This window comes from Leptonychotes weddellii, chromosome 6, assembly GCF_054177405.1.
Source record: "Leptonychotes weddellii isolate Sample4059 chromosome 6, ASM5417740v2, whole genome shotgun sequence".
Classification (NCBI taxonomy): domain Eukaryota; kingdom Metazoa; phylum Chordata; class Mammalia; order Carnivora; family Phocidae; genus Leptonychotes; species Leptonychotes weddellii.
This window is the reverse complement of record NC_138374.1, coordinates 78,848,439-78,866,186: the sequence shown is the minus strand read 5'-3', so window position 1 is coordinate 78,866,186 and position 17,748 is coordinate 78,848,439. Positions and strand designations below refer to the sequence as shown.

Sequence of the window (17,748 nt, the reverse complement as noted above, 5' to 3'; positions counted from 1 at the left end):
AGTGTGCCCTCTTTTGTATAGGAACAGACGCGGGGAAGATATTTGAAAGGTTTTGGAAAATATACCATTTTGCTAACTCTCTGTGCCTCCACATATAAAAGAGAGAAATATGGGAAATACAGGTGGTTTCTCTGAATTGTTTTATACAAGTCAGATTCTATTGTGACAAGGACATTAGAACAAAAGTCTATTGAAAAGTTTAGGAAGAGTGATAGATATGTTATCTTGATCGTGGTTAATGGTCTTACAGGTAGGTGTGCATGTCAAAACACATCGCGTTGTAAACTTTGAGTATTTGCAGTTTGTTGGACGTCAGTTATATCTCAATAAAACTGTGCAAAAAAGTGTCCTAGACTCTTGCTATTTCAAATGTCTACAGACAGCTGCAGCCCAGGAGGCTTATTAGAAATGCCTCCCTTCTGACTCCCTTCTGAGTCCAAACGGGCAGTTTAACAAGCCATTCAGGTGATTAGCCTGCATGGCAAAGTTTGACCTCTTGTTCCAGTGAATGTCTGGAACTCACTTCCCATAATGAGTAATTAAAGGGAAGTTGTATTCCCTAATCTTTTTAAGCTCGCTAATAGCAACTACCTGCAAGACGGTTCTTGATGGCTCAAGTAGGGAGAGGTTTAAATGTTTGATACAAAGGATGTGCAGAGGGGCGCCTGGGTGGCTCAGTCGTTAAGCGTCTGCCTTCGGCTCAGGTCATGGTCCCAGGGTCCTGGAATCGAGCCCCGCATCGGGCTCCCTGCTCGGCAGGAAACCTGCTTCTCCCTCTCCCACTCCCCCTGCTTGTGTTCCCTCTCTCTCTGTTTCTTTCTGTCAAATAAAATAAAATCTTAAAACAACAACAACAGCAACAAAACCAAAGGATGTGCTGATTTTTCAAGTCCCCTGTAACTAAAAGCAGGTTTACCGTAAATTAATGAAGCTTGTTTCAGAGCTCTCCCGTACACAGGTCCTTCCAAGGCCTTTGGAAGAGCCCTAGCAGTATATTCACCTGGTCCAAAGTTTCTGTAAAAGTATCTAAAGTAAAATATTTAAACCCACTGTCTCTTTGCATTCTGACTTCCGTGACTCCTCTTGTGTTTGATGCTTCAGGAATGGCCAAGGGCTTTTTTGAGATCTGGCTAAGGGGACAATGATCAATTAAGGGATACATTTTTCTTTTAAGATTTATTTATTTTGGAGAGAGAGCGAGAGCACAGGGGGAGGGAGAAGCAGAGGGGGAGAGAGAGAGTCTTGAGCAGACTCCATGCTGAGCACAGAGCCCAACACAGGGCTCCCATGACTCTGAGATCATGACCTGAGCCAAAACCAAGAGTTGGATGCTTAACCAGCTGTGCCACCCAGGCGCCCGGAGGAAGGGATACGTTTAACTGGGGCTTAGCGGCATGCACTTACGTGATTTGCAGTCATTTCCGCGTACTGTTAAATCAGCGCCGTCCATGGGTGGAGGAATGGCTTTCTGAAATACACCTACTGCCCATTATGCCAACTCAGCCAGCACTCATGTCACAAAGGCACAGGGCCAGAGGGCAAAGGAGCTCTGTGATGCCCAGCCCTGAAAATACATGGGCGGTGGAGGGGAAAACAAGATGTGAAAGAAAAGGAGAAACTAGTCCATAGAAAATCCTCCCAACCATCAAGAGTAAAAAATGGTAAGTGGCAGAATCAAGTCTCTCAATCCCTAACCTAAAGTGGAGATTCTCACATAAGTAATGTCATATATGCAACTGTAGTGTACCAGGCTTATGTTTGTTTGTATGTGAATCATGCAAAATGGAATATATTATGATTCTTGCGTTTATGGAACACAAATTTGTAGTTCAGTGAGTCTGTATGTAGGTAGTCACATGTTTTATTCATCTTTTTTTTTTAAGATTTTATTTATTTATTTGAGAGAGAGAATGAGATAGAGAGAGCATGAGAGGGGGGAGGGTCAGAGGGAGAAGCAGACTCCCTGCTGAGCAAGGAGCCCGATGTGGGACTCGATCCCAGGACTCCAGGATCATGACCTGAGCCGAAGGCAGTCACTTAACCAACTGAGCCACCCAGGCACCCTGTTTTATTGATCTTAATGGGAGCAGACAGATCTTGTTCTGAAAACCACTGGGGATCGAGTAAAAACCATACAGGAAATTGCCACGGAAGTAGCCAAACGGCCCTAAAATACTTTAGCTCATATGTGAAAGCAACCTGATACAGGTTGTTCCAAATTTGACAATAATCTTTTAAAAAGTACACACTAGAGGCGCCTGGATGGCTCAGTTGTTAAGCGTCTGCCTTAGGCTCAGGTCACGATCCTGGGTCCTGGGTTGTGGGATCCAGTCTGGGAAGGCTGCTTCTCCCTCCCCCACTCCCCCTTCTTGTGTTCCCTCTCTCGCTGTCTCTCTCTCTGTCAAATAAATAAATTCTTAAAAGAAAAAAAAAAAGAACACACCAAGAACCCTAATGAGTTGTAAAACCACACTAAGAACACTAAAGAGTTGTGAAGCTGAAATATAAATAAAAAATTTTTGAGCACCATGCTGAAAAGAACACTGACCTTTCTCTTTTCTTTGTAGAAAAACATTACAAAATGTCGTAGGAAAATGTGATTAAAAGTATGCAGCCAAAAAAAAAAAGCATGCAGCTAAAAAGCGTGGGAAAAATGATCATAAATGGTGCCCATAGTCTAGACAGACAGGTAAGATATACGCAATGCTGTCAAGGGCATTTTCCATCTTCTAAACAAAATAATTGTGTTTCTGGACTTTTGGACACCCTGTAGAAGCGTGTCAGGAAGTTAATAAATGCTTTACCATTGTGTGTGTGACGCTTGTGGCTTTTTTTAACTTTTCAAAGTGTCATTTGTGATTTCTCATTCTAAGTGTATTTATGCGAATAATTTGGGGTATTTTTCTTTTTTAAGTAAGCTCCAAGGCGGGACTTGAACTCAGGACCCTGAGACCAAGACCCGAACTGAGATCAAGAATCACGAGTGGGTAGCTTAACCAGCTAAGCCACCCAAGCGCTCCCGGTGTATTTTTTTTTCTTACTGGGGTTCCCACAAATTGTATGGTTCCTGCAAAACCAGGGTCTGCCGATTTAAAACAGCCGCAGAGAAGCAAACGATTTCTCCACAGCCTCAGCTTCCTCTTAAAAAAAAAGTCATTCGCCCAGCATTTCCTCAGCGCTGCAGTGAAGATCAAGGTCAAGTGGGGGGTCAGGTTCCGGGAAGTCCACGACCCCATCAACGGGAAGGGTCTCGGCCTCCAGCGTACGGCGCCTGCCCAGTCACCCCGGCCCCGCCCCGCCCCGCCCCGCCTCGACCCCCGGCCCCGCGGGCCCCGCCCCGCCGCGACCGCCGCAGGTAGGAGACTGGGGAGGGGAAAAGGGGAGAGGGCGGCGCTCGCGGGCGGACGCGGGCAGGAGGGGCGGGGCCGGGGGGGCGGGGCGGGTCCCGCGGGGCTGGGGGTCGCGGAGGGGCGGGGCGCGAGCCTCAGCCCCTCTCCCGGAGCCGGAGAGCCTCATCAGCGGCGGAAGTTCCGGCGTCGGTAAGTAGAGGTCAGAGGTCAGCAGGAAGTCGATACGTGGCCGCCGCTTGTCCCCGCCGAGGAGGCGCAGCAGCCGGAGATGGCGGCGGTGCTGAACGCAGAGCGACTCGAGGTCTCCGTCGACGGCCTCACGCTGAGCCCGGACCCGGAGGAGCGGCCCGGCGCAGAGGGCGCTCCGCTGGTACCGCCGCCGCCCTCGCCGCCCGGGGCGGGCCGGGGGCCGGGAGCCGCGGGGAAGCAGCCGGATCCCGGGGAGGCGGCGGCCGGGGGCGCGGCGGAGGAAGCGCGGCGGCTGGAGCAGCGCTGGGGCTTCGGCCTGGAGGAGCTGTACGGCCTGGCGCTGCGCTTCTTCAAAGGTGAGCCGCCCTGGCCCCACCCCCGCCTCGGCCGCCCGGGCGAGTCCGATCCGGGCGGTGGCCCGAGCGTGACCGGGCCAGTCCCCTCCTCGCCCGCCCCGGCCGCGACGACCGGAGCAAGCTCCGTCCTTGGGGGTCCTCGAAGTTTGTCACCACCCGCTGGGTCACTGGGTCACACCCCCTGAAGGGCCTGGAACCTCAGTATAGCAGTCCAAGTCCTGCCTCCCCGAGGATACCAGGACGTTTTACCCAATTTAGCTTCTCGGGTTTCCATGGCCGGGGTGGAAGAATGAGTCTTTTCTCTCCCAGAGGATCCCCTTCTGGGATGACTTTTTGTATGGGTTTGTTTGTTTGTTTACTGTCGCATTCCTTTTCTTGTTTCCTGTGGCTTGGCACATCAGACTCCACCGATTTTTACCCCTTTTCCGGGCAGGAAGAAATGTTCCCGTAGGTTATGTTCACTCCCTTTCCAGCCATTCTGGGGAACCGTAAACTCGGGATAGGACTTGCTCACCTGGCAGTTTCGATGTGGCCGAGAGGAGGAAGTATTAAGCTAATAGGTCCCCTGTGGCTAATTAGCCTCCAAAGGGAAGGGATGCCCACTATGTTCTAGTAACTTCTAGATGGTTAAAATTGTACCTTGGAAGCAATGTGCAAGAATAAATTCTCAATTAAGGCCTAAAAGTACTCTCTCTGTTTCGCGCAGAGTTAATTGTAAAATGTCTCTTGTCTTAGAGCACGATTGTGGTGTGGATTTTTTGTGGGTTTTTTTTTTTAATTGGGTGATTCACTGGTGGTGATACCAGTCACATGATCTTTTCAGTGGGAAAGACTGATGAGAGGCCCGTTACTTTGATTCTTAGAGATATTTAGATCTTGAGGGGCAGATCTTCGGCAGAATGAAACTTTAAAAGTGGTTGCTAGGTTTTGTATACATTCCAGAACAGCATATTTGTGACACTTTTCCCAGAGGGAGTTCCTTTTGGAGTGCAGTACATACTTGAGTAACTGAAGTTGTGTAGTTCATTGTACTGATAACGTGCAAAAGTTATTTGTTCTCTGCTGAAATAACTGTGCAAACTAATGAAAGTCTTTTATAAATTTTCCAGAACATTTGATTATTCCACATTCATTGTATTTTTTTTTTAAATGTTTTATTTATTTATTCATGAGAGTCAGAGAGAGAGAGAGAGAGAGGCAGAGGCAGAGGGAGAAGCAGGCTCCCCACCTAGCAGGGAGCCCGATGCGGGACTTGATCCAGGACGCTGGGATCATGACCTGAGCCGAAGGCAGACACTTAACCATCTGAGCCACCCAGGCGCCCCACATTCATTGTATTTTTTATTAAAAAGTTTACCCTTGAGATATTCGTTGTCATTGGACAGGGAGTTCAGCCCTCTGTGCACTGGCCAGCTTGGGGAATTGGTAATGGCTAATGGGTTTTAGATCACTTGACCCTTAGGTCACTGGCTTGAATTTAGTGTTTCCTGTGGTGGTGATATATTACCACTTATATAAAAATCTGGTGTTTCTTATACAATTTGTATAACTACATTTTACTTCATACTTTTATTCTTGGAACTTACTTTTCCAGTGTTCAGGAAGATTAAAGTATATAGTAGCACAAAGGTATCTTAGAAAAAGACCCACTTTTAATCCTAGCTTTTGCCACATGACTAACAAAAAAATAAAGGTCATTTTATCTTCTGAGCTTGTCTTACTTGCAAGTGGTAATATTTTCTTTGAAAGATTAAAACACTGTATAATGTGCAGTGAATTAGTATTGCTTTGGGAGTCAGGAGGCCCTGGATTCTATTAACCATGTAAACTCCTGGATAACTAACTTTTCTCTTCCAAACTCTGTTTCCAGGTGTGTGTGTGTGTGTGTGTGTGTGTAGAGCAGCTAGGTTAGATGAAATTTGATGTCTCAGGTTTAAGATTTGGTCTCAAGCTAACATTATTTTAACATGTTTGTTGAGTAGTAGGAGTCCTTGGGGAACCTGTAATTGGGGTGGTGTTGGAGTGCCTAGTTATCAGTGACCTTAGAGAAAAAAGCTGCATTGATAGGTATGGTTCATTGACTTCCTAAGTTAAGCTCTCAAAGCAATATTCAAATACTTAAAAGGAGAAATAGCAGTGTAGCAATTAAAGCTACTTTTCTGCATGGATCATTACATAGTTGGCATGATGAGGCTATCAGGATAAGAGACGACTAAGGGCGGGGTGGGGAGGGGCGTGTCTAAAAGCAGAAGAATTATGGAAAGTAGGTGAGTCAAGTGTTGCTGCTTTTGTTTTAATGTATAAATTTTCCCAGTGCAATACTTGACATTTTTATCAGTTCTGTAAGGATTTCTAACAGATCACTATTTTGTGGTTTTTTGTACCAGAATCTCAGCAAGAATCAGAAATGACATTAAATTTTATCTTCCTCTGTGGAATAAATATGAGTCTCGAAAGCATGGCTATCCATCGAAAATAACTTGGATTGGGAATCACGAACCCTGTTTTTCATTCCATCCCAGTCACAGCGGTCACAGTCCAGTGATTGAACCCATTATGTCAACTACCTACTCTCTTTAATTTTATGCAGGTAAAAATAAAATAGTAGATGAAAATATGGATGAATGTAAGTTACCATTCTTACTGTCCAAGCTTCAGACATTATTGGGGCGCCAGGCTGGCTCAGTGGGTAGAGCATGTAGCTCTTTTTTTTTTTTTAAGATTTTATTTATTTGAGAGAGAGTGAGCGAGTGAGCGCACAAGCAGGGGGATCAGCAGGCAGAGGGAGAGGGAGAAGCAGGCTCCCCACTGAGCAGGGAGTATGTTGCGGGACTCGATCCCAGGACCCTGGGATCATGACCCGATCCGAACGCAGATGCTTAACCAACTGAACCACCCAGGCGCCTGAGCGTGTGGCTCTTGATCTTGGGGTTGTGAGTTCAAGCCCCATAATGGGTGTAGAAATTACCTAAATAAGATTTAAATAAATAAACCTCAAACATTGTTGAATCCTTATTATGGATACAGTTTTATGTTAGATTACCACTGTAAAGGAGTAGTACGTTCCCTTTTGCTGTTAAGGAGCTTAGGGTCCAAAAGAGGAGTTAAAGACCCAATGACAGTCGCAATAGAGTGTGAAGGATGGAAGGGGCAGATGCGGGGGGAGAGGGTCAATGGCTGACCAAGAGCCCTGAAAGGACAAGGCGTGTGTCGGGAAATGGCAAATAGGAAGCCGTGTGATAGAGCTGGAAAGGCACGTTGGTGTCAGTTCCGCGGAGGGACTTGAATGCCATTGTAAATAGCCTTTTTGTTAGTGACAGTGAAGAACCATTGAAGGTTTTTACAGGGCGGAGCCAAGTTGCCCGATTCTAGCTTAGCAAACTTCAGCTGGTATTCTCAGCTCTTTGGGTAAGGGCTGTATTGGTTGGCTTTATTGTAGCCTTTATACTTCTTGGATAGAGCTAACCTGAGGAGTAGTATTTGGCTTTTAGAGTCATTGGGGGTGAATGTTTCCTTTTCTAATATTTTATTTCCTCATCACATGAAGCTGTTAGATGGTTGCATTAATTTAAAATTCCAGAGTATTAGCCCCAGTTGTTGAGCCGATGTTCACTCTGTGTCAGGTACTGCTTTGAGATAATATAATGTATAATATGCATTATTCTGTGTAGTGTGTAGTCCTCCACAGACCTTCTAGTGAGGACGTTGTTCTGGTTTCTTAGTAAAGGAACTTGATCCAGGTCCCTCTGTTATTAGTAAGAGGCAGGGTTGATTTTCTGATTCCAAAGAGGTCTTCCCACTACAGGAGATGACAAGTGAATAGAAACCCTGCTTTATCTGATGGTATTCTGAGCGAGATACTTAGAATTACTACCCTGTTGCCTTATCACATTTTGGAACTTTTAATTTATTTTTTGTTTTATTTTATTATTTAAAAAAAGATTTTATTTATTTATTTATTTATTTATTTATTTATTTATTTATTTATTTATTTATTTATTTGAGAGAGAGCATGAAGGGGGTGGGGAGAGGCAGAGGGAGAGGCAGGCTCCCTGCTAAGCAGGGAGCCCGGATTCGGGGCTTGATCCCAGGACCCAGAGATCATGACCTGAGCCTAAGGCAGACACTCAACCGACTGAGCCACCCAGGCGCCCCCTCTTTTTGGAACTTTTAAAATATATTTGCTTGGAAATATTAAGGGCTAATGGAAAGATTCCTATTGTTTTTTACACATGATCACTTTATCGAGTCTCTTGAGATATCTGGAGGAGTGAAGTGTGAGAGAACCATCTACTCTGAATTCCTACATGATATTGCTCTCAGGTTTGAAATTTTGGACGTAATGGGGCGGAAATTGCCTCCAAAAGACTGAAGTAAATGTGCTCATCAAAATATTGACATGCTAAATCCCACTGCTACTACTAATACAATATTAGATCTTTTGGGGGGCCCGCATTTAGCTAGTGTAATGATTTTTTTTAACTCTTGTAAATTGAAAATAGTTGTGTTAATTCATTGGGGATTGAAAAACAGACTCAATTGTCTTTCTTTCACTGGAATACTTTCCTTCATATACTATTTGGTGCGGAGTATAAATTCAAATAGGAAAGGAAAAATGCTTCTTTCCCTTTATTTTCAAAATAATGAGTTGTTTCTCTAGCAGCCTTAACAGGTGACAGGTTTTTTTTATTGTCATTATGTACTAATGCTTTTAAACGTATTTGATTTTTTTTAAGCTCTTACCGATGCTCAGTACCGTCTTTAGCAAGTGGGAGCCTTGTCAGATTGGCTCTTAAGTTCCTTTGACATGACTGGTAATTTTTCATAGCTTCCTTGCTATCTGGTATGATGAGATATTCCAGGTTGTTCTTATACATTTCCTGCTTCAGCAGGAATCAGCCATTTGTCCAAGGAGACATGGTTCCCGTTAGTGGGAAACAGCATTTGAAGAGATGTAATCTGGGTGATGGGAGTGGGTGCTCATTGCTGCTGGATTGGTCATCATTTCTGGGCCTTTTCAGTAGATAGAGAAAGGGTGTGTGTGTGTGTGAGAGAGAGGGTAGTATTTTTGAGTATATGATACATAAAAGCTGTAGTTGAATTTGGAGGAGTTTAAGTCTTGGACTCAGAGTCTTTCTGGACTTGTTAATGCGTTTCTGCTAGCAGCGCTGGTGATTATACTCAGTAGTACATTCAGCTGTGTTACTGGTCACACAGAGGCCATCAGGCGGATGGGCCGAAATGGTTCTGTTTCCTTTTGTTACCTTTAGGCATATGCATTTACAACAACATGTAGGAATGGCCCCATTAATGTTTAAAAAAAAAATGTACAGCTGTAATTTATATGTATGTATAATTAGTGTGTGCCTCCTGGACTTCAGTGGTCTGGCCTCAGATAATTTCAAGGTTAATTATTACTATCGACCATCTGTTAAATTTTGAGTTTATTTTTTCCTTCTTTTCTATTGTCTTTACCTTAAGACATAAGTGTGTAATAGTATAGGAGGACGCATAGACCCAAGAGACAATTGTAAAAAAGAAATTGTAACCACTAGGGGCACCTGAGTGGCTCAGTCAGTTAAGCATCAGACTCTTGATTTCAGCTCAGGTCTTGATCTCAGGGTCATGAGATCGAGCCCCACGTTGGGCCCTGTGCCCAGTGTGGAGTCTGCTTGTCCCTCTCCCTCCCCGCCGCTTGCGTGCTTGCTCTCTCACTCTCCTAAAATAAATAAAACCTTTTTTAAAAACCCCGAACCAAGAAAAAGAAGAAATTACAGCCACAAAGTATAGTAACACCTCGGGGTGGGGGGGATAAAAAAAAAAAGAATAGTAATACCTCTCAAGCATCTGATTTTTTAATTTGCTAGTTCATATTAAATTTGAGCTGAACTAAAGTTTTCATATGAAGACTGGATTCAAGGATATGGTTATACATGTGTGTATATATTTGTGTGTATGTTTAATGTAAGTGATTTTAACATTCGCCAGAGACCTCCTGTTTGTTTAATACACATTCAGAAAAGTACACAGGTGATAGGTGTATAGCATGATGAACTTCCACAAAGTGTACATGCTCTGGTAACCAACACCCAGAACGAGATAATGTTTATAGTAGTTTCCCCCTTATCCGCGGTTTCGCTCTCCCCGGTGGTCAGCTGCATTCAGGAAGCAGGTGATCCTCCCCTGACGGGCTGGTGGAAGGTCAATAGTAGCCTAGCGCTGCGTCATGCTCCGGCGTCCTTCATCTCACGTCATCTCGTCCATCATGGAAGCAAGCATTTTATCATCTCCTCCCGTCGTAAGGGTGAGGACAGGACAGTAAGATATCTTGAGAGAGACCACATTCACTTACTTTTTATTACAGGGTATTGTTTAATTATTCTTGTTGTTATTGTCTTACTGTGCCTAGTTTTATAAATTAAGCTTTATCATAGATACATACATAGAGGAAAAAGCATACTTTATATATAGGGTTTGGTACTATTCACAGTTTCAGGCATCCACGGTAGGCCTTGGAATGTATCCCTCGTGGATAAGGGAGGACTGTGGTACTTTCATCTGTTCACTAAATGAGGTCTACTCTGGCTCAGTATTTAGGAAGTTGAGCTCGGGAGTCAACACTGTCTCGGGTCCTTTTCCTAGTTCTGCCACTCAGTTTCTTTAATTCCATGCCTTCCTTTACTCAGGGGTTGTTGGGAGAGTTACAGGGAATTATATATATAAATTCTTAGCCGAGTGCCTGGGGGCAGTTGATATTCTGTGGCTGCTTATGTTGTTAAAGAGGAAAGATTACCAAGAATTTATTATGGGTTTGTTGAATTAATTGGGAGAAGTCAGCTTTTATTAAGCACTTAGTACATGCTAGGCCAGAGTGTTTCATAGTCATTGACTCAGAAATACTGCATCGTGTTATACTTTCTTACAAGTAATAGAAGAATTTATCAGTCACATTTTTCTCAATCCAACATAGAGGAGATGTGATTTTAATTTTAGTATTTCTAAAAGATGGATTTTACTCAAAGTATATTCTTTGGGAGTCAGCAGTGTGCTCGGGCTGCGGAAGAAAACACATTTGGTCTTAGGCTGGTTTGGCGGAAATACCGTGTCTAAGATGAGGGAGGAGAGAGATGGTCCTGCTCTCCTCTGCACAGATCAGACAATCCCTGGATAATGCTTTTAGTTTGAGGCATCATCCTGTGGGGTTAAAGACAAATGGAGCTGGTCCAGTAGAGAGCAACTTGTCCGGGCGTGGGACTTCGGATCCCTGCTGTCATTACCATGATGGCTGCTCTGTGCTTGGTGCGGGCGCTCTACCAGGACTTTTCTAACCCTCACAAGAACCTTAAGGGGAAGGTAACCTCCATTTTATTGGTTAAATAAGTAGTCCCTATTATGTACATAGCAGAGCGGGGATGTAAATGCAGGTCTTCGGGAGAGGCGAGGGAATGAGCTACGGATGTTCAGCCCAGAGAGTATAGAACTTGGGGCAACCATGACAGGTATTTTGTGGCTTTTGAGGTCTTATCGGTTAAATGTGTTTTACTTAATGCTGAGGACCGGAAATAGACACTGTGGATGGAAATGTGAGACGTGAAGTCAGAATAAAGAACTAAAAATCACAGCCATGCAGAGGTTGGAATAGAATGCTCTGGGACACTGAGTTCCCACCCCTGGACCTGCTCAAGCATAAGGTAGCAATTGCAAGGTGGGTAGGCTTCCTCTTTCTTAATCTTTTTTGTCTCTGCTACAGGTTTACCATGAGGCTTATGTAGAATAGTTTATAGTTAATATTAGGTTAAACTGGTAGCTTCCACAGCATACAGAAACTGTACTTTTCCCTCTCTCATACTTTAGGTTACTGATGTTGTCATATGCATCTTTTTTATACTGTGTGTCCAGTAACAGATTGCTGTAGGCCAAGTGGATCTGCAGAGGGGATTTGAACTTTGGTTATGCAATTCAGTCACTGATGGTGAATATCCTCTCCAACTCATAGATTGTACAGTTTCATTTCATGAAATAAAGGCTAGAAGGGACATTGAAATACTTTGTTATATCCTCTACCTTCATCTCCAGAGAGAAGAGAAAAATAAGATTTCTGGTGTGAGACTAATAATCCTTTGTATAATTAATTTCAGGTGGGGACTTAATGTTAATCTTTCAGAGCTTTGGGCTTGGTAACTGTGATTATAATACTATTATCCAATTATGCTGCCTTATTAGAACTGTAAAGTTAAGTACTAATGAACTTAATAAGAACATAATTTAGAAGCCATTTATATGTTTAGTTGCTTGGGAAAATGTGTTTTCTGGATTGCATTCGTTTCCTAATACCAGTGTAACAAGTCACCACAAATTTAGTGGCTTAAAACAGCACATACTGTCTTATAGTTCTGGAGGTCAAAAGTTCAAAATGGGTCTCCCCAGAATTTCAAGGTATTAGTCCATTTTCTAACTTTCAGTCTTCATACTCTTTAAGATGTCTGTAGTCTTTCTTATTCCCGGTCCTGTGTATGTCACCTGTTTTTCTTCCTAGAAGTTTTTAGAATTTTTCTTATCTCCAGTGTCCAGGAATTTCTGTTATTACCTTTCAGTTTATGTAAGTTTTTGAATGATTATGTTCATCGTTTGATAGTCCTTCTAGTCTCTAAACTGCATCCTTCATTTCTGGGAAATTTTCTTGTATTATTTCATGATAAATTCCCCTCTTTTTTTCCTCTCTTCACACTCTGATACTGTTAATATTAGGTATTGGGTCTTCTGGCTTGAACTTCTAATTCTGTTATCTTTTCCATCTTTGTCTTTTAGGAGATAGTCTCAACTCTATTTTCCAACCTGTGAAAGATTTTTAAAAATTTATTTTTACATTTTTCGTTTCCAAGAGTTTTTACTGTCTAAATTGACTTTCTTTCTGGTACCTTGTTTTGCTTAATGGACACATCAGCTTATGTCTCTGAGGATATTAAATACAAATTTAGTTTTGTTTTATTTTAAAATTTTCTTTTGGGGGGGCCTGGGTGGCTCAGTAGGTTGGGCGTCTGACTCTTAGTTTTTGCTCGGGTCATGATCTCAGGGTCGTGGAATTCAGCGCCCGAATCAGGCTCCACACTCAGCGTGAGGTCTGCTTGAAATTCTCTCTCCCTCAGCCCCTCCTGCGCTTGCACATGCACTCTCTCTCACTCTCTCAAATAAATAAAATCTTTAAAATTTTCTTTTTTTTTTTTTTTTTTTCCCTCCCAACCCCTAAAATTTTCTTTTAGACTTTTTTCCCATGTTGGAAGCTTTCTTGAATGTCGGGTAATACTTGGATATTCATTCATATAGAAGGGTAAGGCACTGAGCAGCTAATTGTAACCTTGAGCAGAAGCCTTTACTGTTGGGTGAAGAGGCAGAGGTTTCATAGGGGAACCCTCAAGCGTTAGTATCTTTCAAATCAGTAACTGTAGGTTTTTTCTTTGGGGCCAGTTTCCCCTGCAAATACTCCCCTCTCCTTCCTGGGATGTATGAACTTAGTTGTCAGCATTTAGGAACCAGGCAGGAGAAGGGAGAGTGGCTGGAGTTGTTTACCATTTACTAGGGAAACTTCTGTTTCTCTGTTTTTAGTCCTCCAGTTCACTCCCAGCCTGGTGTCCTCCCATCTGGAGCATCTGTGAGTTCAGGTTCTCTAGTAAACATCAGCCTCTGCTGTGGTAGGGGTGAGGTAGCCATCTGCGTGCTTGGGCTTGCCACATAGTGGGAGGGAGGGGTACCTGCCGCTGAAGAGTTTCAACCAGCATTCTTACAGCTTTTAAAGAACCCAGAGCCTTCACTTCCTGAACCTTCCCAGGGTTCTCTAAATTGCCTTCCATATTCCTTTTCATTGAGGTCTCATTGAGGATCATGCGTGTTTAATACATCATGGTTAGCTAGAAGTTTATGTTTTCTATCCTTTTAATTATATTTGATTTTTAAAAATATCTAAAAATCGGGCGCCTGGGTGGCTCAGTTGGTTAAGCCACAGCCTTCTTAACCAACTGCCTTCAGTTCAGGACGTGATCCTGGAGTCCCGGGATCAAGTCCCACATTGAGTCCCGCATCGGGCTCCCCTGGTTCCTAAATGCTGACAGCTAAGTTCATACATCCCAGGAAGGAGAGGGGAGTATTTGCAGGGGAAACTGGCCCCAAAGAAAAAACCCTCTGACCCTCCCCCCTCTCATGCTCTCTCTCTCAAATAAATAAATAAAATCTAAAAAAAACCCCAAAAAACAGTAAAAATACTTCTTTTTCTAGTTAAGAGTCAGCAAACTTTTCCTAAAAGGACCAGATAGTATTTTAGGCTTTGATAGCCATATACGGTCTGTGTACATGTTCATTCTTTTTTGTTTGTTCAGTTTTGCTTTTTGTTGTTGTTTTACAACCCTTAGAAAACATAAAATTCAGGGGCGCCTGGCCGGCTCAGTAGGTGGAACATGCAGCTCTTGGTCTCGTGAGTTTAAGCCCCACGTTGGGTGTAGAGATGACTTAAAAATAAAATCTTTCGGGGTGATTGGGTGGCTCAGTTGGTTAAGCATCATACTCTTGATTCCAGCTCAGGTCATGATCTCAGAGTTGTGAGAGCCCCACATCGGGCTCTGTGCTGGGACCAGTGGGCAGAGCTGGTCCAGTTTGCCAACCCCTGCTTTAGTCTGTCTCCTTTAACCTGGCTTTTATCGGTCTTTGGTTTTATAGGAAATAAACTTTTTTTTAATAATTGTTGCTGGACCGATGCCAACAAGTGATCTCATTCAGTCCACTCAAACGAAAATGACTTGCTTTGCCGTCAACGCTTCCCTTAGGTGGTAGAAGTGGTCACTGTCTGCTTCTCATTGCTGTGTTTGTACACATGGGTACCTGAAAAATAGCTCTGCAGCTTCTTCTAAGCATAATTTACGTTTGTCTTTTTGGTTGCCGTAGAAAGCAGAATTCCAAAATTGAGTATAACTTTGTAATCATTAAACTGTGAGTGCAGGAACCTAGGTTGATGCCTGTCTATCCCTTTCTGGCAGGCCTGAGATAGAACTTTCCTGTAGGAATGTGGTCCTGGTTAAAGATTTTTTAGTTTTGGCACGGCTTTTTCTGTGTAGTTAATGATAGTTATAACTTTCCTGTTAAGCGTATTTAATGCCCATAGATCCAAAAATAATTTAGAAGAAAATGATTCCCATCTAACTCAGAAAACTAAACAAAACAAATCCTGGGATGTATGAACCAGCGGTGTCTGAAGAGTAAAAGAGAAGTAACTTTTTTTATTATAATACTAATAGTCTGCCTAGTGGTGTAGATTGTGAAGGGTTTTCATTTTCTGCGTTTTCTTTTAAGTTGAGAACATCAGCACAGTGTGTGCTGTCCTGTACTAAGGGTGGTTGGGATTATTTGCACATCCTCCTGTGTTTTGTATATTCCTCAGGAGAATAATTGATTTGTTAACCTTGTCCCAAAGTCTGAAAGATAAGTTGTCTTGACTTTTTTTTTTAAGATTTTATTTGTTTTTCCACGCATGCATGAGAGAGAGAGAGAAAACACGCATGCATGCGTGCAAGCATGAGGGGAGGGGGGCAGAGGGCGAAGCAGACTCCTGTTGAGCAGGGAGCCCGATGCGGGACTCGATCCCAGGACCGTGGGATCATGACCTGAGCCAAAGGCAGACGCTTAACTCACTGAGCCACCCAGGCGCCCAAGTTGTCTTGACTTCTAAAAAAAATGTTTGTTGAAAAAAAGCGTATATGTATTTAATATGAAAGTACATACGCATATTGAAGAAAATTTGGGAAAATAAAAAATGAATAAAGAAAAGTCTGTAATCTAGTCTTTCAGAAATAACTATTACTATTAACAGTTTGATGTGTTTCCTTTTCTTTGTTTTGTTGTGGTTTTTTGTTTTTGTTTTAGATAAATTTTGTCCCCAAGCTGAATAATGATGATTAATTTGAAGATCCAATAAGAGTTTAAAGAAAAAATTATAGAACAGTTTTTTTTTTTTTTTAAGATTTTATTTACTTATTTATTTGACAGAGAGCTTGAGAGAGCACAAGCAGGAGGAGCAGCAGAGGGAGAAGCAGGCTCCCCGATGAGCAGGGAGCCGAATGTGGGGCTCAGTCCCAGGATCCTGGATCATGACCTGAGCTGAAGGCAGATGCTTAACCAACTGAGCCACCCAGGCGCCCCCATAGAACAGTTCTTAAAACTGACAAGTGTGTAAATGATTTTACGGAAATGCCAGTACAATTCATAAGAATGGATGTACTGTTTTGCTAATTCCCACAGAAATTAACCTATAAAGTTAATGTTTTCTTTAGTTCTTGACCAGAACTAACACTTAAAACGTATTCCTCTTTTTTTTTTTTAAGATTTTATCATTTTAAAGATTTTATTTCTTTATTCATGAGAGATAGAGGCAGAGACAGAGACAGAGGGAGAAGCAGACTCCCCGCTGAGCAGAGAGCCTGATGCGAGGCTTCATCCCAGGATGCTGGGATCATGACCCGAGCTGAAGGCAGATACCCAACCAACTGAGCCACCCAGGCACCCCTAAAGATTTATTTTTATTTATTTATTTTTTTAAAAGATTTTATTTATTTATTTGACAGAGAGACAGCCAGAGAGGGAACACAAGCAGGGGGAGTGGGAGAGAGAGAAGCAGGCTCCCCGCTGAGCAGGGAGCCTCATGTGGGGCTCAATCCCAGGACCCTGGGATCATGACCTGAGCCGAAGGTAGATGCTTCACCGACTGAGCCACCCAGGCGCCCCTAAAGATTTTATTTTTAAGTAATCTCTGCACCCAACGTGAGGCTCCATCTCACAACCATGAGATCAGGAGTCCATGCTCTACTGACTGAGACAGCCAGGTGCCCCAAAACATATTCCTCATTTGAAAAATTCTTTATGGATTGGCAGTATATTCTTAATTCTGTCAGGCATAAAAAGGGCAGATGTTAAAATGGCATTCAGAAATCCTGAAACACACCCTGATGAGTCACTTTTTTAGGCTGGGGGTCACTTTTTCACCTTGCTGATTAATGAGTAGTTTCCTTGTTTACTCACCAATCCCTTCTTCCCGGCTCCTAGTTCATACTACTGAGTGTTCTGTGTTCGAAATAAAGAAGTAAATTCGTTACCTGATAAGAAATGGGCCCTCCCTCCATTAAAATAACTGTGGTGTAGTCATAGGCTAAAAAGTTCCCCCTTATCCATTAGACCTTTTAGTTTCAAATCCTCTCCCTGCAGCAAGTAAAATTTGTGTGTGTAGGTTTGAAAATTCCTGTATTACATGACTTATCAGGAAAGTGTTTGGTCTTCCAGTGAGTGGGGTTTCTATCTGATTTTATCTTTATTTACATTTACTTAGGTCAAAGCAACTACTTTCACAGAATTCGGCTCCCCCCCCCCAAGGAAAAAATAAAACAAAATCCCAGGAATACTGACTGAATAAAGCAAGAAACTTGTGCCATGTGCTCTGCCCCTTCTATTTCTCAGGCTCACTACAGCTTTCTTGAGTCACCAGCACATAATTTCTTTTTATAAGGCTCAAGATAAAATGATGTAGTTAGAATAGTTCCTTTTTGGTTGTTTCAAAAAACAAAAACCTTCTGCGGCGCCTGGATGGCTCAGTCGGTTGAGTGTCTGACCCTTGGGTTCGGCTCAGGTCATGATCACAGGGTCCTGGGATCGAGCCCACGTCAGGCTCCATGCTCAGCGGGAGTCTGCTTGGGATTCTGTCCCTCTCTCTCAAATAAATGAATAAATAAAATCTTAAAAGAAAAACCTTAATTCTGTTTCAACTAATAGATCAGAAGTTGGAACTGTTCTTCAAATCATCACAAGTTGGTGAAAGTGAG

At 43.0% G+C, this 17,748-nt stretch overlaps 1 protein-coding gene across 4 annotated transcripts in view; it reads left to right on the top strand.

Annotated features, from left to right (window-relative positions):
• The first annotated feature begins 3,560 nt into the window (after positions 1–3,560).
• ACBD3 (acyl-CoA binding domain containing 3) overlaps positions 3,561–17,748 on the top strand; it is a 36,263-nt gene continuing 22,075 nt past the window's right edge. For 2 of the 4 annotated variants that reach the window (XM_081824425.1, XM_081824422.1), the window contains exon 1: positions 3,566–3,895. In XM_081824425.1, the coding sequence (XP_081680551.1) occupies positions 3,619–3,895 (277 nt within the window). In that variant the 5' untranslated portion in view covers positions 3,566–3,618. Of the gene's footprint in view, positions 3,896–17,748 lie in introns of all 4 variants that reach the window. The other 2 variants (XM_081824426.1, XM_081824424.1) reach the window with 2 other exon arrangements.